At 47.3% G+C, this 26887-nt stretch overlaps 1 protein-coding gene across 2 annotated transcripts in view; it reads right to left on the bottom strand.

The window, feature by feature from the left end:
* The window catches only part of TRMT1L (tRNA methyltransferase 1L), a 410259-nt gene that overhangs the window by 120658 nt on the left and 262714 nt on the right, over positions 1-26887 (bottom strand). For both annotated transcript variants that reach the window (XM_085601513.1, XM_085601514.1), the window contains exon 14: positions 13612-13772. In XM_085601513.1, the coding sequence (XP_085457639.1) occupies positions 13612-13772 (161 nt within the window). The remainder of the gene's footprint in view (positions 1-13611; positions 13773-26887) is intronic.

Raw genomic sequence — 26887 nt, 5'->3', positions numbered from 1 at the left:
GCAGAGCGCACTCACCAAGCGGCCATCTTGCAGCCGCCTCCTCTCTATGGCTGCTCCCCCCCAGCCCTCCCTGCAGCACCCTTTCTTCTGTAGGTTTCTCTCCCAGCCCTCCCTGCAGCAGGCTGTCCTCTAGGGCTAACAAGCCCCCCGCCCCCCCTCCCCCCGATACACACACACACACACACACACACACACACACTACACTACACTGCAGGATGCCTGAGAGGAGGCCCCTACATGTATGCTCACCACATACTGTAACTGCTGGAGATTGGTCCCGTACGTCATCGTACTATACCCAATTGCAGAACTTGTTATTCTTTCCATAGGATAACATTGAAGAACTCAAAAATTGTGATGTCCACTGTTTTGTTGTCGTCAAACTTGTGTTAATTGAAATGTTTTCCATTACATACAACAAAAATAGTTGCCTTTACTTTGCTCAGCGCAGTGAGCTCTTGTATAGAACGCACAATAAGGGGTTGAGCAATTGCCCATTATTCAGACAATGTCTCAGCCAGTGGCTCATAAGGTAGTGCAACTTAGGAGGTTACAGTTTCTAACAATATAAAGGCTCGGTCCATTTCACAATGTCCAGTAAAGAAGAAATTAACTGTTCAACCCATCTTTCTTTTGCGATGGGATTCCATCATACCCTTCCAACGGGAAGGGGCAGTGTAAAATAAGTAAAATCCCCTAAGAATCAATACCCTGAAAATAAAGAACAAAAACCCATCCCTCCCCCCTCCCACAAAACGTTGGTGGTGGCTCGATCTGACTGGTACACTCGACTATAAGCAGTCATGGGTGGATCACAATTGAAAGAGATGCATTTCTCTGACAGAGGGAGGACAGACAGCCAGGGGTAAACCTCGCGAGAGAAAGGTAACCAAAGGACCCCATTTGTATGCACATTTTTTATAGTTGTCCCGGAATATATCGGACATTCTTTCAAGGCTGAGCAGCTTCCACAAATGAAAGTGCCAAAGGGAAATCGCCGGGGCTTCTTTCCGTTTCCAGATGATTGCTTTGTCCGCTTGGGTCTGGTGCTCAAGGGCTGGGTCTCGGAGACCTAAGAGAATCTCTGCCATGGTAGTCGGGATGGGGTAGTCTAACATATCTTTGATATATGTTAGAATTTCTTCCCACAATGGGCGTATAGTAGGACAATCCCACCATATATGTTTGAAGTCGCCTAAAAGCCCACATTCCCTCCAGCATCTATCAGAAGTGTTGTGGAAGATCTGTTTGAGCTTAGAGGGGTGCAGATACCAATCCATCATAGTTTTAAGGTGGGCTTCCCGTTGCTCTATGGAGTGGTTGAATCTCGCAGTATCGGACCACAGCCGTGACAAATCCCATCAGAGATATCCCGCTGGAGTATGTCCTCCCACATATTCATGAAGTGTGGCCGTGGGGAGAGTGTGGTAGTGAGAAGGTAGTTATATATGAATGAGATTACCCCTCTCATGGTGGTGGCTTTTGAAATGAAAGTCTCAAATTTCGTAGGGGGAGAGTGGCCGCCTCGCGCACCTGTGGGGTGAGAGCCCAGCGTATCAATTGAGTGTAGTGATAGATGTCCACTTATTGAACTGAAAAGATACTTGCTATTTTTAGAAATTAGTGTGGATCACCTTCTCGAGTTGTGTGTTCATGTATTGATCATTGTGTACATTTGCAGATGACTTGCACTCCTCTTGGTTAAGCTTAAGGCTGCTCGGCCACGCAACCACTTAGAGAACTCTGGGATTGCTAGAGCAAGCTCCTGTCAACTTACAAGGGAACCCCATGACTCCTTACACGGTATATCAGATTATTGATATATCACATAAAGAGACAGCTTCCTACAACCACTAGCTAAGCTGCTACAGTACTAGGGGGATATCAGGCACACAAGCCTCAAACTAAAGATTCCTCACCTTGTGAATACACTCAGGCGCCAGACTGGATCAGGAGATTTTTCTCAGCATTGTCCCCACATATCAGCAGGTGGCATTGTGTAGCTCCAAGTCAACTCTGCCACGCCCTGGAAATGTAACCAGAGCCACATATTCGTGTTAGTCATGTGCGCTGATGTAAAATTCGTTCTTGACTCTGTCCACTCTGTCAGACATAGAGCTTAATAAGCACTTAGATGTGACAGTGTGCGATTTTAAAAAGTGAACCTTTTTATAGATGGATAAAAGAGTCCATACTACAGAATGGGGAGTTTGGACAGGAATCTGAAGTTAGAGTATCCACCACAAAGTAAGTTACCCAAAGGTAAGTACAACTTACTGATGGATACGTCTTATAGCATATTCCTCACCCTATTAACAGATACCAAAGCAGTACCTTCCAAAGTGTTGGGTCTGTAGCATGGCTCAAGCCAGAAAGTCCTGCAGAATTTAGCTGGCAAAGTGACCTCCTCTGTCAGAACTGGCATTTAAGACAGCAGTGCTTCATAAACATATGGTTTGACCTTCACGTTTTGGCCTTGAAGATGTCCACAGCAGGCACTCCCCATGGCGATGCAGTGGTGGCAGTTGTGGCTCAGGTCGAATGAGCCCTTAACCCCTCCAGAGATTGCTACTTGGCCAATGTGTAGCGGGGTTTAGTACAGAGGACTATCCAACTTGATATCGTCCTTTTCAGCACTTCCTAACCCATCTTTGTCTTGGCGAACCCCACAAAGAGCTGATAGTCCACGTGATGGTCCTTGGTGCGATCGATGTAAAAACTCAAAGCTCTCTAGTGGTCCAAGTGATGGAGCCTGTCCTATTTTGAGGCATGAGGAGGAGCAAAGTAGGGTGATACATTGTCCGATATGAAAAAAGAAGTCATAACCTTGGGCAAAAATACTATGCTAGTCTGCACCACCAAGTCGCACGTGGAAAAAGGTTGTGTAGAACAAGCTACTTACCTTCGGTAACGATATATCTGTAAGAAATATAGGTTATTTATAGATTCCTTACCTTAGAATTACCCCCAGGCGTCAGACTGGATCCGGAAAGTTTTCGTCAGCAGTACCCCTGTGCGTCGGAAGGTGGTGTTGGTCAACTCCGTGTTAGTTGGTGTCGTGGTCGCCGGGATGACGTCGCGGTAGCTACATAGACGCCGCTCTCGCGCGCGGACGTCAGTTCTTTCTTTTTCCGCGCCAGCAAGCACAGATCTGGAGAGAGCAGTACCCCCAGTCACTTTTTGACTGACTTGTCGACATCAGGGGAACCTTCCGATTGCGTCCAGATCTTGAACGAAAATCTTTTCGGATCCAGTCTGACGCCTGGGGGTAATTCTAAGGTAAGGCATCTATAACTAACTGTTTCTTTCAGATTGGTGGATGCACAGATAGAGGCTGTAGCTCACTCGTGAGGAGCTATGGTTATTGCTATAAGGAACAGTGTTTTGAGAGTCAGTGGGTGCAAAGGACAGCAGTGATAGGGAGAGGTGTGGCACAGCAGCCAGAATTGCTGACTCCGGAGCGCGGGGTTCGATCCCTGGCGCAGGGGGCAGCTCAGCATCATGTGACTCTGGGCAACAGCTCATAATCCCCCCAACGGTGCCCAGCACCTTGTAACCCATAAAGGGGTGATAACTTTGCGCTTTACAAATATGAATCATTATCAGCTAAGAAGGGGTAATAATGAATATGCTACTTACCAGTATGCATCTGTTCTTGGCATGTAGGGCTGCTGACATTCATATCTGTGCATAGATCGCCGCCTAGTGTTGGGTCCGGATGATTGCACATTGTTGTCCTGGAAGAGTCTTCGAAGTATCACGAGATAGGTGGCTCCTCCCCTGGACTACAGTGCGCATGGGCATCCTCTCCATCCTTAGATTGTTTTTCGCCATTGTGGCAGTGATGGAATAGATACAGTAAGTGATGACCATGCTATACAGTAATTGAGTGCTGCAGCCGCTACAGGCGCCGGGGAGGAGGATGGGCGATATGAATGTCAGCAGCCCTACATGCCAAGAACAGATGCATACTGGTAAGTAGCATATTCAGTTCGAGGCATGTGGGCTGCTGAATTCATATCTGTGCATAGATTATATAGCAGTCCCTCCATTAGCGGCGGGTGCCCGTGCCAGCTACAGCAGTCTGAAAAAGAGTTTTGAGAACAGCCTGTCCTACAGCTGCCTGCTGTTTCGAGTGTACATCTACACAGTAGTGTTTGGTAAATATATGTATAGTGGACCATGTGGCTGCTCTACATATGTCCTGCAAAGGAATGTTTCCTAGGAAAGCCATGGACGCCCCTAACTTTCGTGTTGAGTGGGCTCGTGGGGGAATCGTTAATGTGCGTTTAGCTTTTTGATAGCAAATTTGAATACATTTAACGATCCATCTGGCTATCCCTGCTTTGGAAATGGCGTTGCCCTTGTGTTGTGGAGAAAAGGCAACGAAAAGTTGTTTTGTTTTCCTAAAATCCTTCGTTCTGTTTATATAGTACATGAGGGCCCTTTTTACATCTAGTGTATGGAGCATTCTCTCTGCGACATTTTGTGGATTTGGAAAGAAAACAGGCAGTTCAATAGTCTGATTCATGTGGAACTGCGATATCACTTTAGGCATGAATTTGGGGTTGGTACGTAGTACAACCCTGTTTGCGTGAACCTGTATGAATGGCTCTTGAACGGTTAGTGCCTGGAGTTCACTAACTCTTCTTAACGAAGTGATTGCCACTAAGAAAGCTACTTTCCAGGTGAGGAATTGAATCTCACATGAATGGAGAGGTTCAAAAGGTGGACCCATTAATCTGGTGAGGACCACATTGAGGTTCCACACTGGTGCCGGTGGGTGTCTCGGGGGAATCACTCGTTTGAGTCCCTCTAAGAAGGCTTTGATGGCAGGCACTCTGAATAAAGAGAGGTGCTGCCTGTTTTGAAGATAGGCTGCTATCGCGGTTAAATGTATACGTATGGAGCTGTATGCCAGATTGCATCGGTATAAGTGTAAGAGGTAACAGATGATGTTTTGAATGGATGCGTCCAGCGGGTTGATGTCATTGTTGTTGCAGTAAATGACAAACCTTTTCCATTTAGCCGCATAGCAAGCTCTGGTTGTGGGTCTTCTGGCCTCCTTGAGGATATCCATACATTCAGGTGGCAGGTTTAGATAGCCAAACTCTAAGACTTCAGGAGCCAGATTGCCAGGTTCAGCTGTTGCGGATCTGGGTGCTGAATTTCGCCATGGTTCTGCGTTAAAAGTGCGGGTGTGATCCGCAGCCTTTGATGCGGCACCACGGAAAGTTCTAGAAAGGTGGTGTACCATGGTTGGCGTGCCCATGTGGGAGCAACTAGGATGAGTGTCAGTGAGTGTTGTCGCAGTTTGCGTGCCACTAGCGGTATTAATGGCGCTGGGGGAAAGCATACGCAAATCTGCCGGACCAGTTCATCCATATCGCATTGCCCTGTGACTGCGGATGTGGGAACCTGGCGGCAAAGCTTTGGCATTTTGCGTTTTCGTTTGTGGTGAATAGGTCTATCTCTGGATGACCCCACTGTTGGAAGTACGGCTGGAGTACTGACGGATGTAGCTCCCACTCGTGCATCTGGTGGCTGTGTCTGCTGAGCAGATCCGCCATCTGGTTGTCTTTGCCCGGGAGGTGTTCCGCCATGAGGAATATGTTCCTCTGAATGGCCCACTTCCACATGCTCTGAGCCAGATGAGACAACTGTGGAGAGTGTGTTCCTCCTTGCTTCTGTATGTAGTACATGGCAGTCATGTTGTCCGTCCGGAACACGACTTTGTTGCATAAGTGTACTTTGAATGCCTTCATGGCTAGGAAGATTGCCATCAGTTCCAGAAGGTTGATGTGCATCTTCTTTTGCTGTGTTGTCCATAGTCCCTGCACTGTGTAGTTGAGTACATGAGCTCCCCATCCCTGTAGAGACGCGTCCGCCGTCAGTATTATTTGTGGAACAGGCTCTTGGAACGGTCGGCCCTTGCAAAGGTTTTGTGGATTCCACCAATGCAGAGAGTTGTATGCCCGACCGCTCACCAACACTAGGTCTGTTAATTGTCCTTGAGCCTGATTCCATTGACGTGCCAAGCACTCCTGAAGGGGGCGCATATGTAGTCTCGCGTGCGGGACTATGAAGATGCAGGAGGCCATCATGCCTATCAACTGCATGAACACTCGCGCTGGAAGGGAGTGTTGAGGTTTGAACTTTGTGATCAGCAGTTGCATGCTGTTGATCCTCACTAAATTTGGCTGAGCTGTGGCTGTCAGAGTGTTTATGGTCGCGCCCAGGTACTGTCGTACGTGTGCGGGTTGAAGATGTGATTTTGGGTAATTTAGTGAGAATCCTAGACTGTGAAGAAGGTGAATGGTGAGGGACATGTGGCTGGCACATTGCTGGGCTGACTTTGCCTGAACAAGCCAGTCGTCCAGGTAAGGGAAGACGTGAATGTGCTGCCTCCGTAGATGTGCAACCACTGTCGCTAGGCACTTGGTAAAGACCCTGGGTGACGTTGTTACTCCGAAGGGGAGAACTTTGAACTGATAGTGGTGATCCTGAATAGTGAACCTGAGATATTTTCTGTGCGATCGGTGTATGGGTATGTGGAAATACGCATCTTTCAAATCCAGTGTGGCTAGGAAGTCTCCCTGACTGAGTAACGGTAGAATCTGCTGTAGGGTGAGCATATGGAAATGCTCTGATAGAATGTAGTGGTTGAGGGGTCTCAGGTCTAGTATAGGTCTGAGAGATCCGTCCTTTTTTGGGATTAAGAAGTACAGAGAGTACACCCCTGTCCCTTGTTGGTTTACGGGCACCATTTCTATTGCACCTTTTTGCAGCATACTTAGTACCTCCTGCTGCAATAATGCAAAGTGCTCTACGGACATAGGACGCTGCTTTGGCGGTATGTTGGGTGGAGTGGACGTTAATTCTAGACAGTAACCGTACTGGATAATGTCCCTGACCCACCTGTCTGTGGTGATGGATTTCCAGACTGACAGGAACTGTTGGAGTCTCCCCCCGACAGGTGTTATGTGGTCGGGGGGCAGGGAGAAGGCGTCACTGTTTGTTTTTGGGGGAGGACCTGGTGTTGCCGTACCCACGTCCTCTGCCTTTGGTGCTGGATCCACGATATCCACCTCTGTTGGTTTTATCATTGTTACTTTGCGTACCCCCTTTATTGTACTGCTGCTGGGACCCCTGACCTCTAGCTGCTCCTCTATTTCAGGGGTGACGAAAGGAGCCACTACGAAACTGCTGCGACTGCAGAGCCCCCATTGATTTTGCAGTTTCAGTGTCTTTCTTAATTTTTTCGAGGGTAGTGTCAACCTCAGGGCCAAATAAAAATTCTGGGTTGACCGGTTGATTTAAGATATTGTTCTGAATTTCAGGCTTGATGCCTGAGATTCTTAACCATGCGTGCCCCCTCAACATGACGCTTGTGTTGATCGCCCTTGCTGCAGTGTCTGCTGCATCCAGTGCGCATTTGATGGACGCATTTGTAAGGAGTTGTCCCTCTCTGATAAGGAGCTCTGCTGCCTCTTTGTATTCATCTGGCAAGTGTTGTAGCAGTGATTCTAGTGTGTCGTAGTGTGACCTATCATAACGGGTCAGGAGTGCCTGGGTGTTGGCAATGCGCCAGATGTTTGCCGCTTGCGCTGCTATCCTTTTGCCTGATGTCTCCAACACTTTGGACTCCTTGTCGGGGGGAGGAGCATCACCCGTTGATTGTGAATGGGCTCGTTTGCGAGCATTAGCAACAACCATGGAGTCTAATGGTAACTGACCCCTAATGTACATAGGGTCTCCGGGTGCAGGCTTGTATTTTTTTTCGATTCTGGGGTTCAATACCCGTGCCCTGGTTGTTTCTTTAAAAATGTCTTTTGCAGGCTTTAGAACTCCCTTCAACATTGGCAGAGTTTTGACGGTTTTCTCAGAGGAGGCGAATGTGTCCACTAAGAAATCTTCTTCTACAGTGTCAGAATGGAGTTCCACTCCATGATTGGCAGCAGCCCGTTCTATGAGGGCATTAAAGGCAGCAGTGTCCTCTGTGGGAGATGTCTTTAAATTATAAAGCTGCGTATCAGGAGTATCTGGTGCGTTACCCTGGTCGGTGGGGTCATCCCATGCCTGATCTGGGTCTTGCATGTGATCATCAGGATCGATATCCCCAGGGGAGGTGGTATCAGCCCCTATATAGTCCTCTCCGGCGTCTGCCTCTGAATGCGTAGGAGAAAAGGACGGTGGGTCCTGAAGGAAGGGTTGAAAGGTTTCATGAAGCACTGGTGCGGCACCTGCCGGCTGTTTGTGTTTCAAAGGAATCTTGTACGAGTCCAAGCCCTTCTCTGGTGTGATTTTCCGCTTGCGGAGCATCAGCCTACCAGTGTCGGCGTCGATAAAGTGTGCCTGTGAAGGCTCGATATCGATTTGTCCAGTGGATAGTGACTGTGTTCGGTGGACACGTATCCGAATTTCGAACATTTTCGGTGCCTTGGGCAGCGGCAATCCATATGTAATGTGCGCCAGCGCAGAGTGTGATTTTGCGGCCTTGTGCGTTTTGGGACCCGACGTAGGTTGGAGGGTTGCCCGGTCCCTAATGCGTTGCAACGATGCTGAGACCTGTTGCAAGGTGAACGCAGATGGCGCTTTGGAACCGATAGGCACCTTGGAGGCAGGCGTCGAAGCGGTATCCGACCTATTTCCAGTCTTTGGGTCGTCGATCCGAAGGCAGGTATCGACGCTCATCGGAGCCGATGATGTGGCAGGCGCCGCACCCTTCGATGTCAAGGCAGGCGGATCGACCACCTTGACCTTGGTGGTCTGGGCCGTAATCTTCGGTGCCAGAGGCCGAGGCTCCTTGTGGGGACCGAGGGCCTTCTTCTTTGGCTCGGCGCCGGGACCCGTTGCGGTGAGCTCGGCACCGAAATCTCTTTTGGTGCGTTCGGTGCCAATGACCTGTGTCGGCGTCGAAGGAGTGGAGGGCTTCGAGGCCTTCGACCCGATAGCAACTTGTTTCACTTTCGGTTTCGATGTAAGCGGTGCAACGGACGGTTTCGGTTTCACTGAAAGAAATCCAGTCGTCTTCGATATTAATGGCTCCTGTGAAATGTTCGAGGCCGGGCCTTGAGGCGGGGCCGAAGAACCGTGTGACTGATCTCGGGTAAGGCCCGCAGGCGATCCCTCGACCTGAGCCTTATGACGACATTGTCTCTCGGCCTCCGTATCGACGGGTTGGCCTAGCTCTTCGCTGGAGCTATCTTCCTCGGCCCCAAGGGCCTCATTGTAGGCTCCTACCTCTTCGACGACGTCTTCGTCCTCAAAGATCACCTCATCATCGTCTTCCGATCGGGAGTCATGTTCGGAAGCGTGGCTGGAGTCTATGTCTTCTACGCTCTCTGCTTCTTCGTCCTCGGTGCTGAAGATGTTGGCCGGGGCAGGCGCCGATTGCTGTGCCTCCAGTCTCGCTGCCCGTCGATTCCGCAGAGTCTTCTTCGAGCGGAACCGGGCGCAGGCCATACATTTCGACTCGTCATGATCCGGTGAGAGACATTTGTTGCACACCGGATGGACATCGACGTGTGGGTATTTCGCATGGCATAAAGGACATCTCTTGAAGGGAGTCCTCGATTCCATCGTCGATCGGAGTTCGATGTTCAGACCGAAGCGGATCCGAAAAGCGTGAAGAAGGTGTTAAAACATAAAATAAACTGGTCGATACCGAACGGGAACAATACCGACGAGGTCTAAAGGCCTTTTGGCCTTAAACTAAAGTTTCCTAACTTAACTTGAGCTAAGATAAGCACATCCGAACCCAATGGCGGAAAAAAACAATCTAAGGATGGAGAGGATGCCCATGCGCACTGTAGTCCAGGGGAGGAGCCCCCTATCTCGTGATACTTCGAAGACTCTTCCAGGACAACAATGTGCAATCATCCGGACCCAACACTAGGCGGCGATCTATGCACAGATATGAATTCAGCAGCCCACATGCCTCGAACATAAGCGAGAACAAAATTAAGGCCCCCACATCTGAAAACCCTTGGATTGCAACATATGGACAATGCCTTTAAAAAAATGAATCCCAACAGGTGATTTGAACAAAGTTGGTTGTTTTAACAAACAAAAAGGCCAACAGGGCTGATATGTAACCTTTAACAGCACCCATAGTAAGTCTTTACTGGGCTAAAGACAGCACAAAATGCAAAACATTTGAATCATTGCCTGTAATGGATATTACACCAGGTGAGGATCAGTCACATACATCTGCTTGTGAGAGCCCCTACAATATTTAAACCCTGTAGACCTCAGAGGGAAAATGATACCTACCATATTGTAGGAGATATTTTGAGGAACAATTGTCTCAAAAGCAGAGAGAAATTTAATGGAGTGAGCTCCATCTGCTTGCGATGACACGGAAAGAAAGGAACTGAAGTCAGCGTGCGCAGGTGGAGCATATATGTAATTTAAGTGTTACTTATGGGGTGGGGCGGAGTTGATGTGGAACCACACGATGCCACCTGCGTGCATGCGGGAGCAATGTTGAGAAAAATCTCCGGATACAGTGTGACCTCTAGGGGTAATCACAAGTTGAGAAATCTGCGGTTAAAAGTATCTGTAGGAAGCTGGCTCTGTATATGGTATGCCCACTAGGTGGTTATACCATGCACAGAGTCCAGGAGGTCCCCAAAAGTGTACAGTGCTTAATGTAAAACCCAAAGTGCTCTATTAGTGGTAGTGTGGGCGAGCAGCCTTAGGCCTCACACAGGGGAGTGTAAGACATTTATTGCACAACCTTAACCAATAACGGACACACAACTCAAAAAGGAGATCCACACCAATTTTAGAAGAATATACTTTTCTTTGTATTTTATTTTAAGACCAAGATCTCTGCAATAAGGTAAGTACTTTTCAAATAAAAATACTTTTCACTGTCAAAAGCTGACACTTAGAACAATTTCTGAACAGTTTGAGTAATCCAATGGGGAAAACAATATCGCGGTTAAACAGGCAAGTATCACACTTACAGTTCCAGTCTTCTAAACCAAATGTCAGCAAGGGTCAGGTGAGTGCGATAACTGCACCACCAGCAGCACAGGGGTAGCCTGGTGCAGAGGTCAATATTGGAGTTTGGCGCAAGGCATTTCAATGGAGACTGGGGGTGCTCAAAGCCACACTGCTTGCAGGTAAGTAGATTGGTTGCAGGGGCCAAGCTTTGGGGTTAAGTTAAGCATGGGTGGGCACAAAGCTGCACCACATCTACACCACCAGCAGCACAGGTGTGGCCGAGTTCAGGGTGAAATTTCAGCATCTGGCACCCAATGCTCTTCAATGGAGATTCTGCTGTTGACAAACAGGCTGCAGGCGTTGAACCGGAGGTTGCAGGACGGAGACCAGTGGAAGCAGAGGTTAGTAGAGGTGTGTGTGTGTGTGTGTGTGTGTATGTATGTGTGGGTTTGTAGGGGCACCGTCAGTTCAACTCACAAAGGCCCAGGGGCTTCTGTTGCAGGGGTGCCTTTCGACATCAGATTCTTCTTACTGGAGCCGGTCGAGGTCAGGGGGGAGCCCCTGTATTCACACTGCAGGCGCCGTTGTGGAGATCAGGAGAGGTCGCCAATGCTGAACTCGAGGTAAGGATCACTGGGGAGACTTCACTGGACAGGTAAGCCAGTCAGACTCTGGCCGTGGGTGTCGGGTGCAGAGTAGGCAGGAGAAGCAGATCCGCCTCGATACGGTGTACTTGGAGTTGGATTCTTCTGGACAGGGCCGCTGTACTTGGGAGACTGGAGTCTTTTTTGAAGGCAGCAGTCCTCCCAGGGTTTTCAGAGGTCGCTGGCTGCAAGAGAGGTCACAGGTTCGTTGAAGCTGGAGACAACCTGGTTAGGGCTGGGGCAAAAGTAGGCATCATCTTCAGTCTTCTCTGCAGGAATGTCTTCTTAGGTCATCACAGATCTAGTTTTCAGGTTTGGGGAGCCGCTTAAATACTACATTTAGGGGTGTTTTAGGGGAGTAGCAGGTAGGGCCAATGGTCACCTTACCAGGGGTGTCTACAATCTCTATTATGCCACCCTTCTGTGGAAGGGGGCATAGACCTATCCCTAATTAGAGGTGTTCCCCCATCTTCAAGATGGCGGTAACTGAAAGACGTGCTTCAACTCGACTCCCCCAACTCAGGGGTGGAGTTGGCAGAGGTGGGCACACCTCTATTCTTCTAGGTTTTTCCATCGGTTTTCCTGCCCAGAGGCTGGGGGGGTCGCAATAAAAAGGAGGCAGGCCTTTGAAGCTTCCCCTTCGAGCACTGGCCTATTCTGGGGGAATGAGGTGTTACATCTTTGTCCAGGATGTGCATTGTTTCAGGTCCCAGAGAGCAGAGGCTCTCCACCCAGGGGTCCAGAAACGTGTGTGCGGCAGGCTGCCTAAAGCCAGTCAGTGCCGACACCAGGGTCGGCAGGTTTTCAGGGGGCACCTCCGAGTAGATGGTGAAATAAATCTCACACTTGCATCATTTTGGATTTATTACAAGGAGTTATGTGGGACCAAACACTCCTGGTTTCAGTGAAGCTCTCATGGTGCTGTGGAACTCGAGTTGTCGAGTTTTAGCCCATGTACTCCCCCTGGCTTCCCTAGCACTTACAATATTTATAAATTGACTTAAGTATTGTAGGGACATATCTAATCATGCAGATATGCTCTCACCTGGGTATAGTGCACCCTGCCTTAGGGCTGTAAGGCCTGCTAGAGGGGTGACTTACCTATAACTACAGGAAGTGCTAGCTGGCATGTCACCCAGGCTGGGTGCCATGTCTACTTTGTCGTTTTTCACCTCAGAATGTCATGCAAGCTGTAAGGGCAGTGGTATGGTCCTAGTGAGGGAGGTCCCAGGGGACCCTCTCCAGCTTCCAGGCCCTAGGTACTCAGGGTACCATTTAGGACTTACAGGGGGAAGAAGTAGCAATTGTGGGTATGTTTTAGGGAAAAAGCACTGGCACAGGGGACCTTGTTGGCAGGGACCCTGTGCACTACAATCGAAACCACATCAAAACCAGGCAAAAAGTGGGGGCTAACCATGTCAAAAGAAGCTATTTCTCACAGTATCCATCAGAACAGATGTTACACTAAAGAAATAATCTTTTCACTCGATGAGGTCAAAAGCATTGGAAACAATAAGGCTAACTTTCTGAGGACTCCATATACCTATCCATTTGAAAGTGCAATGAAAATTTCTAGCACAAACTGCTGAAACTGGTATTCTGAAAAGGTAAAAACGTCCTCAGGGAAAAATTGAGAAATGACCCATAAAATGGACTTTAAAGAAGTCACCATTCCAAAGACCAATTTCAGAGATTGCACATTGAGATGTTATTTTTCAACGCAAATAAAGAAACAGGAAAAAAAAAAAGGACTCTCACATTGCTCAGGGTGAAGATGCAGAGAATTTCATAGCAAAGGCAAACACCACCTTCTTACTCTTTTCTCTGCTGAGCTCAACTTATGTGCCCCACCAAATAAAATAATAATGAGATAACAGGAGCACATCGTAAGTTCTACTGTGAAGTGACAATGGATGGAGAGAACAAGTCTCATTTGACAAAAAAAGCAGGGATATGAAAGTTGACAGCAGCCTCAAATGAGTCATCTTCCAGAGAAGAGGCTAGGCTATCTCACCTTGATTGACGTGACTCAGAGTAATTAACTGTTGTTTGTGAGTGGTGCACTCTGCTTCACATATTAATGTCTTCAACAAATGCTGGATATCATCAATTCCATGCTGAACGCTTTCATACAGCATTCTCCGCAGGTATCCAGTGTTGAATATGGTCCCTGACCTGAGTAAGAGAAAATGAGGTAATTACTTTTCAGTACCAATAGAAAGCTCTTTAAATCAAAGGTACAACCTTAATTAATCAGAAGCTGTGACTTAAGGATGAGATTCATTTTTATTATGATTACAATGTAAACAGAACCGACCGCCAAGGTGCAAAATTATATGTTTACTGAAACCCATCCGCCGAACCTTCACCAACATCAATTTATGCAAATGTATGCCTAGGTGTCCTTTACTTTGGTAAAAGCATCAATGCTGCTCTCCAATCTCTAAGAGACGTGGGTTACTAATATTATTCATAATGCACACGCAAGTACTTGGGGCAAGAGAGAGATCTTGTCTTGGAGAATAAAAACTGTAACAGAGTAGCCCACTGTAATTCATAATGTTTTGTTCAGCCTGTAAGGGTGCTAGCTATTCTTTCATTCCTATAATATGCCCAAAACAATACGGTCGGCCTCTGAGGTCTGGGGTGGGGCTATCATTGCCCCAGAGTGCAGTTATCACGAGCTTCGCCACACATAAAGGCAAGGACAGCAACTTACCCTTCTTTGAGTGTAAAGGGTATGTTTGGGGGTTGGCAACACCCAAGAGCATATACGCTGGTAATCTAGGGATCTGTACCTGGAAGATATTGTCTTTCCAATACAACTGCAATGTAGGTCAAAACCAGTGAAGGTAGATTAACCTGACATTAGCATTTCATCCTCCCCAGCATTTCTGGGGGCCTCTTCCCACTGGCTTCGTTGTGTATCATGCCACTATGTTGCTATTTTGTCTAGTGTTCCTTGTGTTGTGGTTGTTCTAGCGGTGTCTGGGATCTAGAAAAAAAAAAAAACCTCCCCTCATTCAGTCCCGGACAACTCTCTGTCCTGTTCTCTCTTCCATTATTTTTGCCTGTAGTATAAGTATCGTCTCCCTGAGATAGCAAGTTATGGATGTCAGATATCAATTTCTTGTTGTTTTCTTGGGATAGTAGCAACTCTTCAAATGTAGTGAGGGGACTGCAGGCTTGTGGTTTAATGGCGGGTTCACGATCAGTGTCTGGTCTGGGTGTATCAGTCCTTTCTGATTCCAGCATGTCATAATAGGAGCAAATGTCCATAGAGGTTCTTTAAGGGCACCTTCCTCTGTCTTTTATAAGCAACTATGGGACCTTTCCTACGTATATCCCCAAGTATAGTCTAGTTTAGTAAGCATCAATGTTTGTCTGAATCTTGACTGGACCCACTCTGCCATGTACCTTAATTGGGAAGCTTTGTAGTATCTTTTGATATTGGGCAGTCCAATCCCATTTTATTTGTTAAGTTGTTGCAGTATCCTCGATGCTTGCCTATGTTTTTTTCCTGCCCATACAAAGCTGTCCAAAAGCACATGAATCTTTCGCAATGCTGAACCCTTAGCTGGGATCGGGAGAAAATGTATAGCGTATGCATGGAGGGAGGTCATCTTCGTAGCAGCTATACATGGTAGAGTACTCCCATGTGCCATGTCTTTCTGGAGCGCTTTAAGCAGGATATTATAATGCAGTTGTGTTTGGACGGAAAAGTTCCCCGCATGGTGACTGACGTGAACCCTTGCCCCAAGTACCCCAGATGCATGGATATCTGGGTACCTGGCACTGATATTTGGTCACGGGTGAAAACGGATCATGCTTGTGGGCCAAGACTAGACCTGTATCAGGGTAATAGTCTTGTCAAACCGGGAGGGGTGCACCAAGTGCTATGCTCAGAGCAGTAGAGGACTACTGCCTTTGTCATGAGTTAAGTGACACGAAATTGGTGCCTACCAGCCCTCTCATGATAAGCTCTGCTGCTGTGCATTTAACTCACCCTTGGCCTACATGAGGACTGTGTTGTGCGCCAGGCAGTATGTAATACTTGGGTGAGTGTGCGGAGATGTACGTGTGCCTGTGCATGTTATATAGAACATGGAGGCCAATAGGTTTTATTTTGGAAGGCCAGGTACTGGAAAGGCAAATGGAGGTGAGGAATGCAACCCCCTGACAGGAGATGTGGGATGCTGACATTCCCGAGGACTGGGATGGGAACACATACTGGAAGAAGAGGAGCAGAGCATCCTCTGTGCACATCAAAATCCCTATGATTCCAGGAAAAGTTAGTGGTCAGTGGGGCCTGGGCTTACTGTAAGGCGAGATGGTGGATCTGTTAAGGTGGACGCTATAGGACCAGAGAACCATTATAGAGGAGAAGGCTTAGGCTTTTGAACCTTTGTGAAGCATATTTCAGTGGATGCTCACTGCCAGGTGTGATCTCCGGTTACTCCATTGACCTGCATTGTGGGTCAATTGAAACTCGATTCACTCTTGCGGTGGTAGGCTGTCACTTAGACAAAGGACAGGGTAGGGGAGAGAGCACTTCAAAGCAGTTGACACCCACAACAGGAATATCAAAGGACCAGACACTAAATTACATCAGTGTCTGGATTTTGAAAATAAAGGTGGGTGTCTGAGTGACACAGTTGTTCAAAAGTTGGGTCAACAGGAGAGAAGATCACCAAAACTGCAAGATGCTGGAACCATGACTAGGGACCAAGGTCTGCTAGTCTCCCTGCTGGGTGAGGGTCTATCACCCAGGTAGTCAAAACCACTTGTCCTGAGCCTGGAGCACCAATCTTTTACTTGCCTGTCAAGACCAGTCGACCTTGTAAGGAGGAGGAAAGAGCCTAGAGGGATAAAGACCCAGTGGGGATCCTACCCAGTGGATCCCTGTGAACAAAGTGGGGGACAGCTGCGAGAGAGAAGACCACTTGCGTATTCTTGAGAAGACGGACACCCCTCGTATGCCCAGAGGAGGCCAAGATGAAACTAGGGCTGTTGCCCTTGTGCAAGCGACATCAACGACCCCAGAATGCAAGGAAGGGGCAACAGTGAAACTAGGAATGTCGCCCTTGTGCAAATGAAATCGGCAATTCACATGTGCCAGGAAGGGGGACACAGTGAAACTAGGGCAGTCACACACAGGGAAACTAGGGCGCAACACTACCCATTGCTGAAGGAGCTGTGGAAAAGACGTCTCACACCAACGTGGGCAGTCCAAAGACTGAGGAAGCCCGACGCATCATCAGAAAAGGACAGCAAGAGGTCACAGACCCCCAGCATTGGGAGCCAAGGAAGATACAGCCTGGCCCTCCTGCACTTGCAGACTGCCATCTTGTCAGGTAAGCCTGTTCGAGACAGTCAAGCCTATGCTGAATTGCATAAACTTAGCGCATAGAGCTGGTGAAGCTGACGCTTAAGCCAAGCCTACACACTGTGTTGGAACTAGCATGGGCCACATCTAAATCTCATCTCCATTTTCGAATGGAGAATAACCAACCCCACTAGACAGGTCAGAGGGACTCGGGGATACTGCCCAGTGCAACGCTAGTACGCCGGCCTTAAGAGACTGTGGATATTAATGTGTTGCCTCTATGCACTTATATTAAAAAACTACTTTTTTCATAAGCAAATATTTGACTGGACAATCATCTTACTGCAGCTACTGTTTGGGCTGTGAGTCTTGCACCAGTGTATGCCTCACAACTACTTTTTCTCGAAGAGCCTTGGACTGCTCAACAGCCCTACCACAGAGTCAAGTGCTGAAATAGGTAGAAGTAATTTGCCCTGTTACTCAGCACTCATTGTAGGTTGCCACCCGGGACAACAGGAGTGAAAGGCCACAATCTCCAAATTAGGCCTAGCAACCCCGGCTTTCCCCTTGGCCCTCTGAATAGGGTTTTGACAACTTGTATGGTATGGTCTAGCACTGGCACAATTTGCATCCCCATACATAGGATGGAGTTGTGACCACTGAAATGCGAATTGCTGTTTAAGCTCTGTAACTTGTTCTTGGGAAAGTGAGATTTAAAGCTTGGGATTTTTTAAAGTTCCACACAAAATCTGGCACTTTTCTGCATGCCTCTAATTCAGCCATTTGGGCCAGTAAGGAGTTTTCTGGATGGGTTTCAGTCACCATGATGTCGTCGGTATGCTTGGCTAAAATACCCTGCAAATCCTGTCGATGTGTTGTCTGCTACGGATACCGTTAACCAAAAGTATCAACAACTCCAAAAATGGAGGTGGATGGGAACCCCTGCCTCGTTCCTCTGTCAATAGTAAAGCTGTTTGGAATACACCCTTTAGCCTCCACCTTCAATGTGGGATTTAAGCCACTTACCCCCTAAATCGGGGACCAAGACCAACTGCAATTAGTATCCGGTTTAGGAACGGCCCCAGGACCAAGTAAAAAAAATTGTATTCATCGAGAGGTAGTAGGAAGGCCAAGATGCTCCAGAGTCTTAGTACTGTCACAATTATTGCACCCTCAGATGAATCCTGCCTTTCTCAGCTCTATTAAACCTGAAATGATTTTCCCCAACCTATCCACCAGTATCCCAGTGAAAAGTTTAACATCTATATTCAGCAAGGATATTGGCTCATAAGACCCGCATAAAAGCCTATCCACACCAGGTTTTGGAATGACTGCTATCCAGAAGTGTGACATGAGAAAGCGCAGGGGAGAGCTGCTTGGAAAATGTTTTATAGGACGGAGGTGTAAATAGTCAATCCCTGGTGTCTTAATTAACTTCAGCTTACTGATGGCTACAAGAACCTCACTAGTCTGTATGGGGATCATCTAAAATCAGCAGACTGAGTCAACTATCTTGTAGTTCAATATTTTAACATGGCCTGCTCTGTTGTAAATACTATTAGCTTTCTCATGGACTCTTACTGGCCTTTAGTGTGCAGGGCAGCACCATGGCAACTTAATTACAACAATCGTATTAACACTGGCTTGTTTTCAAGAACAGACTTCCCTCCAAGTCAGTGTCCAAAACTTTAACTTAAACCCGCAAGGCAATCACTTTACGCCACACCTTTTGAAATCCAGATGCTCTGTGCATATGTTCTACATCTTTTAACTGTAACTCTAGCTGGGTGCATTTCTCTCGTCGATCTCTGTACAATTTTGCGCGACTACTGCCTTTCGTGCATCTGAAATTATACTTAGATTGGTATCAGTACCTTTGTTATATCGGTCAGAAAGTTAGTAATAGTCTGCCCGCCATCATCAATTATTTTTTCACTTTAAAAAATTGCATTTCCAGTTCCTATTAAGGTTCCCAGGTTTAGGAAGGGTGAAGTCATGGAAACTGAAGCATGGTCCGATAGTGAGATGTGTCTGATTTCTGTCAGTTCTATTCTGTGTAACATGGAGTGTGATACAAGGAAGTGGTTGATGCAGGTTATACATTTTACAAGCTGCTGAATAGTGCGTAAGGTATATCTCAGTCTGATGATGATCCCGCCATATGTCCACAACATCTATGTGGTGTAGCCAGTAGAGTCTGCAGAAAGTGAACCTGTTTGATCCACTATGTGCTAATCTATCCTGTAATCTCCCATTACTATATACCCTTGGTACATCTCTTCCAAGCGCTTTTCAGATATGTTTTAAGGATTAAGTTCGGGGGCATGTAAGGAGATAACTGTGTAGGTGTGCTCCCCTGCTTGACAAAGGATGAGAAGAATTCTATAATATCCCCTCCACTGTTTGAAAACTTCAAGCCGAAAGTCCCTACTCAGAAGGATGACATGTTTTATTAGGCCTGAGGCAAAGTATCATTAACGAAAACAACAGGTATTAGGCGTATGCTAGTCCTTGGCGAGTTTCTTGCAGAAGACTTCTCTCCTCTTTGAGGAAATGTAAGTGGTTCTGGTTAGCTAGACTCTTCGGCAGTGAACTCAGGTGTCTTAACACTGAAGTTAATTAATTTAACCATGCTTGTAGACCACCGATTTCTGTGCAACACACACATAGTTATAATAAAAAGTTGGAGACCCCCAAAGAAACGCCCAAAAACCTCTTCTCAACATTTGTAACCAACAACATAGGACAACTTAAAACAACTGAGTACACAGACTAATCAATCCTACTGGACTCTGGGGGATACACTACACTTGCCATGCGGAATTCTACTCAATCTCCCTCTCTATCTCGGCCCACTTAACTGTATAAAACACCTCCCTCATCTACATTCACCAACTTGAAGCCTTACATCTAAAGATCTTTGTAGTTGGGTAGTTTCTCACAGTGAATTCTCTGTGAGAGAGGGGATTTTAAGGCCCTTGTGATTCTCAACAAGCGAGAACGAATGTCACCCAACAGAGTGAACACTTATATTTCTAAGTAGCCCTTTAAACTCTTCAAGACAAACAATCTGTTGGAAGATATCTGGATAGCTTTGAGATGGGCGAAGGCCATCTGAAGAGGAGGCTGAGCTCATTAGTTTATGAAACAGTGCTTTTCATTCTTTATCAATGCCAGCTGCAGTGGGTTTCAGGCTTAACTTAGCTCTTTTGCTTGTGACTTTCTTCCACTCTCAAGACTGTTGACTGTAGCGAGTCAGTCAAACAATAGTCTACGACTATTATTTTCCATTGGCTTGCTGTTCTGAGTTGCAGGACATGCTTAGCCTGTTCCAACAAAGAGACCTGCAATGAGCGATTCTGCCATTAAAAAAATAGGTGTAAAGGGTCCCCCTTTTAAAGGGGATGGGGTTATCTTGCTGAAAGTCAAGATCTAAGCAAAGCTATCTCCTTTTCAGTAATTTTACATGGGATAGAGGTCATGAAATAACTTGACTGAAGGTCGCTCTAAGGAGTAGTACTATTTTAGCCTTCGCCGTCGCCAAATAGATGAAAAACAGCTGCCTACAACTAAACACCAACAAAACGTAAGTATTCATCATGGACCCAAACCCCGACGCCTGGAACAATACCTGGTGGCCCCCCACCCTCAGAAGCCCGCCCACTCCCACGGACCACGCACGCAACCTGGGAATCATCCTGGACTCAGAGCTCAAAATGGACCGCCAGATCAACTCCGTCTCGTCGTCCTGCTTCCACACCCTCCGCCTCCTACGTTAGACCTTCAAATAGATCCCCCTCGAACACAGAAATACAGTCACTCACGCCCTGGTCACCAGCAGACTAGACTACGGCAACGCACTCTATGCCGGAATAAACAAACACCTAACCCGCAAGGTACAGAACATCCAAAACACCGTGCAAGACTGGTCCTCAACCTGCCAAGACACTGCCACATCTCCCAGCACCTGCGCACACTCCACTGGCTCTCCATCGTAGCTAGAGTCACCTTCAAGATGCTCACAAGGCCCTCCACGACACCGGACCAGCATACCTGAACAGCCGACTCAAATTCCACGCACCCCAAAGGACCCTATGATCAGCCCAGCTCTCCTACGCCATGGTCCCCCGCACCAGAAAGACCAGATCAGGAGGCCGCTCCTTCTCCTTCCTCGCGCCCAAAGCCTGGAACGACCTTCCGCTCCACCTCAGACAGACAACATCGCTCCCCATCTTCGCAAGAAACCTCAAAACCTGGCTCTTCGACAGACCCCCTCCTTGATGGACTGGAAACTACGAACCCCCCCTGACCAGTGCCTTGAGACCCTTAGTAGTCACGCTTAACAAACACCTGACTGAATGATTGTTTGAGCCTTGCAGTTGCTAAATTTCCTTTTCTGCTGGAAAAAGCGCACTTGTGTGAGAATATCAAAAGGCAGTGTGGACCTGTCTGCAGGTCTCTTGACTCTATGTGTTCTATCTAGTAAGATCTCCCAGAATCTGGCTTTTCTAGAATGACCTTGAACAACCTTTGTTGACACCATCTTGAAATCTGTACCTTAAGCGCCAGTTGGGACCCCTGTGATTTTGATATTATTCCTACAAGCCTGTTTTCACAGTCTTCCATGTGGGATTGAAAGCACAATATTTTGGGCTTTAAGGCCCAGTATCTCCTGGTAAAGGAAGTCCTGTTTTTCTTCCCTTGTATTGCACCTCTTCCAGTGAGAAGACTCTTTCTCATTAGTCATTCATATCTCGTTTAACTTTCACAAGTCCCTTAATGAGATCTTTTTTCAGTGTTGAAATTTCCTCCTTACGGTCCCTAAGCAGGTCAGAAATAAATTGCTTGATGAAAGGCCCATCTGAATCTATGCTGCTCCCATATTTGTCATGGAAGAGATGATTTTTGGCGCATTGTGATTAGGCTTAGAGAGTTTCAGCAACAGATCTCACTCTTGGGCTTTTTTCGCTTTTGCTGTCACCATCTTCTGGTGGTTGTGCCACACTGTGCGGGGGATCTGCCTTTAGGTAGCATTAAACTTTAAAGGCCCCATATGGCAAATTTAGTCTCTGTATTTTACTATTGCTCTTCACACCTAGCTTAAGATTTGAAAAGACTGGCTTACCGCTCCAGGTAATTCTGAGTTTTCCAGTTCACATTTGAACGCAAATTTAGCGGCACAAATATGGAAATTTAGAGGCATTTTTGCGGCACTTTATTTTACTCAATCATTCATTTTCGGCCTGAAATCAAATGAAACAGAGTATTCCACTTTGAAATAGGCATGTTTAAAGTGTCTGCAGCTCTACGGAAGAACAGCTCCAGTCCCAACCTCATGGGAGGGAGCTGTATTTCTCTCTGGGATGTTCTAGTGCCCATGTATGCACCCTTCCCCACGCAAATAGAAGAGGTACTGTATGAGCATCAGAAGTGCACGCTTCCTGCACACACAACAAATTAGCACCACACAGACATCTCCATTGCTCTCATCAGTCTCAACCTTCTTAGATTTTAATTCCAGATAAAGATTGAGCACAGCGGGTGACCTGACCACAATCTATCTGTCTATCTATCTATCTTCTGGCTGCCTATTTATTTATCTATCTCTCTATCTATTGGCTGTCTGCCTGTCTATCTATATTTCTATCTATCTATCTATCTATCTATCTATCTATCTATCTATCTATCTATCGGCTGTCTTTCTTTCTGTCTATCTGTCTATCCACCTTCTGTCTGTCTATCTATATATCTGTGTGTCTGTCTTTCTGGCGGTCTGTCGATCTATCTATATATCGGCTGTCTGTGTGTCTGTCTATCGGTCTATAAGCTGTCTGTCTTCTGTCGGTCTTCTACTTTGAGTAGATTCCTTCAGACTGACCCTCTCCTTCAGTGCTTCCAGCAGCTGCTCCATCACTCCTTTGCTGCTGCTGTGTATAAGTCTGTTTATATCCCAACCATTATATGGACCATATATTAGTAGAATATGATATCAGTATTCCTTTGTTTTTCTCTGTGTTTTCCTTGAGTGTTGTTGCAGGAAGTGCCCCAGGAGTTGCTGTGGCCAGTGGGGGTCTTTGGCTTCAGACTATCACCAGAGTCACTTAGCACAGGTTCCCAAAGGTTACTATTCATTTAGGGTTTGTAGAGTGCAGCTGTTACCAGAGTAACAGTCCCACTTTTAGACCGAAAACTCACCACCACCTGCACTCTGTAGCTGCTGAGTCTCAGGGTAGGGGCGTGGAGAGGCCGAGGGTCACTCATGCAGCTGGAGGGGGGTAGGGCACTCTGCATTCACAGTCATCGATCGATCAGTAATAAATCGTCATGTTTAATGGAAGTTAACGCAACAAAATCACAACCTCTAAATGTTATCCCACAGATGCAATGCAGGTTTGAATTGTGTCCAGTGTGAAGTCTGGCACTGAACATGGGCAGTTCTGGGTCCTTGCAATGACACAAGAATACATTTTCGATAGTTATTGTATGCGCCGGGGTATGTGGTACTTTTGTAAGTCTAGCACAACTCCAGTGTCGGCACCAGGGATAAGACATCTCCTCTTGCACCACAGTAGGTGGGGGGAGAAAACGAGGACGCTTGAGATGCTAAACATAATTAAAATGAGAGATTGGCAGAATCCGTTGCGCGTTCCCATGTCATGTCTTTTTAGGTCTCGGCTGGAGATCGCACGCATGCGCTGCTCTCGGGAGCCGAGAGCTTCTTGGAATCAATACAGATTCCGAAGCTCTCTGAGGCGGAGTTGAAGCCCCGCCCATCTTTGTAATTGGCTAGCGTCAGCTTCTATGCAAAACGCTGGCCTTTGATTGTAAAGGAGGCTTCTTAGTCCCTCCTTGTTGCCGCCTTGTCTCCTTTTGGCCACGCCCACCAGTATTTGATCTTTTACCGGTGGCGTGACACTCTCCCCTTCATTACTCCCTACGGACTTATTTCTTTGCATTCAGCTTTGGAAAAGTCAGCAGCGTGTTTACTTTCGCATCGGGAAGCGGCTGCCTTTGCTAAAGCTGAGAGCTTGTTTTTCGCTCTCTCTCTCCACTGACGTGCCACCTTTCGCTCCGTCTCTTTCATCCATCTCCATGTTTCTTGCTCCCCACCCCTTTTTCACTCTCACGAACTGCCCCTCCCGTCTTTCACTATTTCCTCTGCTTCTCTGTTTGTAAATATCTCTACCCACCTCACCGTTACCTCTCTCTGTCTTCCCCTCTGCGTCCTCCTCGTCCCTACATCTTCCAACCGCCCTCTCTTTGTCTCTCCACCCCACCCCGTTCTCTTCTCTCCGTCACCCACTTCCCTGCCTCGCCATTTTTTTATTTTTTATTTAATGCGTTTTTATATAGCGCGGACTTTACCCGAAGGTGTCAGAGCGCTTCACAATAGGAGCAGTAATGATACATAAGGAGAAAAATTACAAGTGAGCATGTTACAAAATCAAACGGTACGTTACATGAGGCAATAGTGACAATTGTGCAAGTATCAAGAGCAAACAAAATACAAGAGGTAGCAAACGATACGTTACAGAAGGAAAAAGTGACGTGTGCAGGTTAAAAGAGCATACAAAGTACACGTAGAGGTAAAAAAAGAAAAATTGCAAAAAATAGCAGACACTCAAAACACTGAAACAAAGGTTACGTTACATGAGGCAGTGGTGGCCGTTGTGCATGTATCAAAAGCACACAAAATACAAGAGGTAGCAAACGATACGTTACAAAAGGAAAAAGTGACAAGTGTGCATGTTACAAAAGCGTTCAAAATACAAGTACAAGTATAATACTGCAATAAATGGCAAACACTCAAAACACAAAAACACACTGGATCCAAATGGTCGCACACTGCTGACCTACCTGCGTGTTACCCCAAAGAACTGTGGTCCCTGTAGTCAGCGTCGGCGGATACACCTATGCTCGTGTCGTGAGTGCAAGTGTGAATAGCGTTAGCCATCCCTGGACACGTGTTTCGAGGTTGTTGCCTCTCGTCAGCAGGGAGTAGGAAAGAGTGCAGGGTTGCTGTGTAGGCTGCTAAAATCATTATCAGGTATGTACCTCTCGTAGCAACGCAGGTGCGTAACCTGAGCCCGTCGACTCCCCGGCTCAAAGAGCCACTAAATAACTAAATCCAAATGGTCGCACACTGCTGACCTACCTGCGTGTTAACCCAAAGAACTGTGGTCCCTGTAGTCAGCGTCGGCGGATACACCTATGCTCGTGTCGTGAGTGCAAGTGTGAATAGCGTTAGCCATCCCTGGACACGTGTTTCGAGGTTGTTGCCTCTCGTCAGCAGGGAGTAGGAAAGAGTGCAGGGTTGCTGTGTAGGCTGCTAAAATCATTATCAGGTATGTACCTCTCGTAGCAACGCAGGTGCGTAGCCTGAGCCCGTCGACTCCCCGGCTCAAAGAGCCACTAAATAACTAAATCCAAATGGTCGCACACTGCTGACCTACCTGCGTGTTACCCCAAAGAACTGTGGTCCCTGTAGTCAGCGTCGGCGGATACACCTATGCTCGTGTCGTGAGTGCAAGTGTGAATAGCGTTAGCCATCCCTGGACACGTGTTTCGAGGTTGTTGCCTCTCGTCAGCAGGGAGTAGGAAAGAGTGCAGGGTTGCTGTGTAGGCTGCTAAAATCATTATCAGGTATGTACCTCACGACTGGTAGGTGTAGCAGTGTGCGACCAATCTGGTTTAACTTTATATTCAGGCTCCCTTGAGCCGGTGGAGTCGACGGACTCATGGTTACGCACCTGCGCGCTACGAGAGGTACTAGACCTGATAACGATTTTAGCAGCTTACACAGCAACCCCACATATTTTCCTACTCCCTGCTGACGAGAGGCAACTACCTCGAAACACGTGTCCAGGGATGGCACACGCCACGCATACTTGCATTCACACTCGAGCATAGGTGTATCCGCCGACGCTGACCTTCAGGGACCATTTTCATTGGGGGAACACGACTGGTAGGTGTAGCAGTGTGCGACCAATCTGGTTTAACTTTATATTCAGGCTCCCTTGAGCCGGTGGAGTCGACGGACTCATGGTTACGCACCTGCGCGCTACGAGAGGTACTAGACCTGATAACGATTTTAGCAGCTTACACAGCAACCCCACATATTTTCCTACTCCCTGCTGACGAGAGGCAACTACCTCGAAACACGTGTCCAGGGATGGCACACGCCACGCATACTTGCATTCACACTCGAGCATAGGTGTATCCGCCGACGCTGACCTTCAGGGACCATTTTCATTGGGGGAACACGACTGGTAGGTGTAGCAGTGTGCGACCAATCTGGTTTACAAAAACACACTGGGAAGGCACTTCTATAGGCATGGAGAACAGAATTTCCTATAATGGAAGGACTTCCTTCAGAAAATAGAGGGCGTGAATTAAATTTGGAAGTGTCTTTGGAGGAGGAGAGCTTTGAGGTCAGTTTTGAAGGCCTGGGAACAGCTGGTGGTCCGGAGCTGAGGTGGAAGTGAGTTCCAGATTCTCACCGCGTTGCCTGAAAAGGATTGGGCCATCGATCTTTCCTTCTTGAAAGTGGGAGGTTCAAGCAATACATTTTCTGCATTACGTGATGGTCTTGAGCCTCCAGAGAGTTTCAGTTTATCCGCCAGGTAGCGAGGGGAGGAGGAGTGCAAGGCTTTGTGGGTGATACAGGCAGTCTTGTAGATAGATCTTGCCTCTATGGGAAGCCACCGGAGGGTGGATAAAATGGGTGTGATGTGGTCGCTTCTTTTGGCCACATATATGAAGCGAGCTGCTGAATGGAGAACAGACTTCAGGGGGGACAGGTGGGATTTGGGGAGGCCAGTAAGAAGAGAATTGCAGTAGTCCAATCTGGAGAGAACCAGCGATTGGACCAGAGTTTTAAGGTCGTGCTCCGGGAAGAAGCGACAAATCCCCCAAAGAAGCCGCAGTTGGTATCAAGCAGACTTTGCAATGGAATCGATGTGGG

This window comes from Triturus cristatus, chromosome 4_2 (genome assembly GCF_964204655.1).
Source record: "Triturus cristatus chromosome 4_2, aTriCri1.1, whole genome shotgun sequence".
Taxonomy (NCBI): Eukaryota; Metazoa; Chordata; class Amphibia; order Caudata; family Salamandridae; genus Triturus; species Triturus cristatus.
This window is presented reverse-complemented; position numbering and strand designations above follow the sequence as displayed.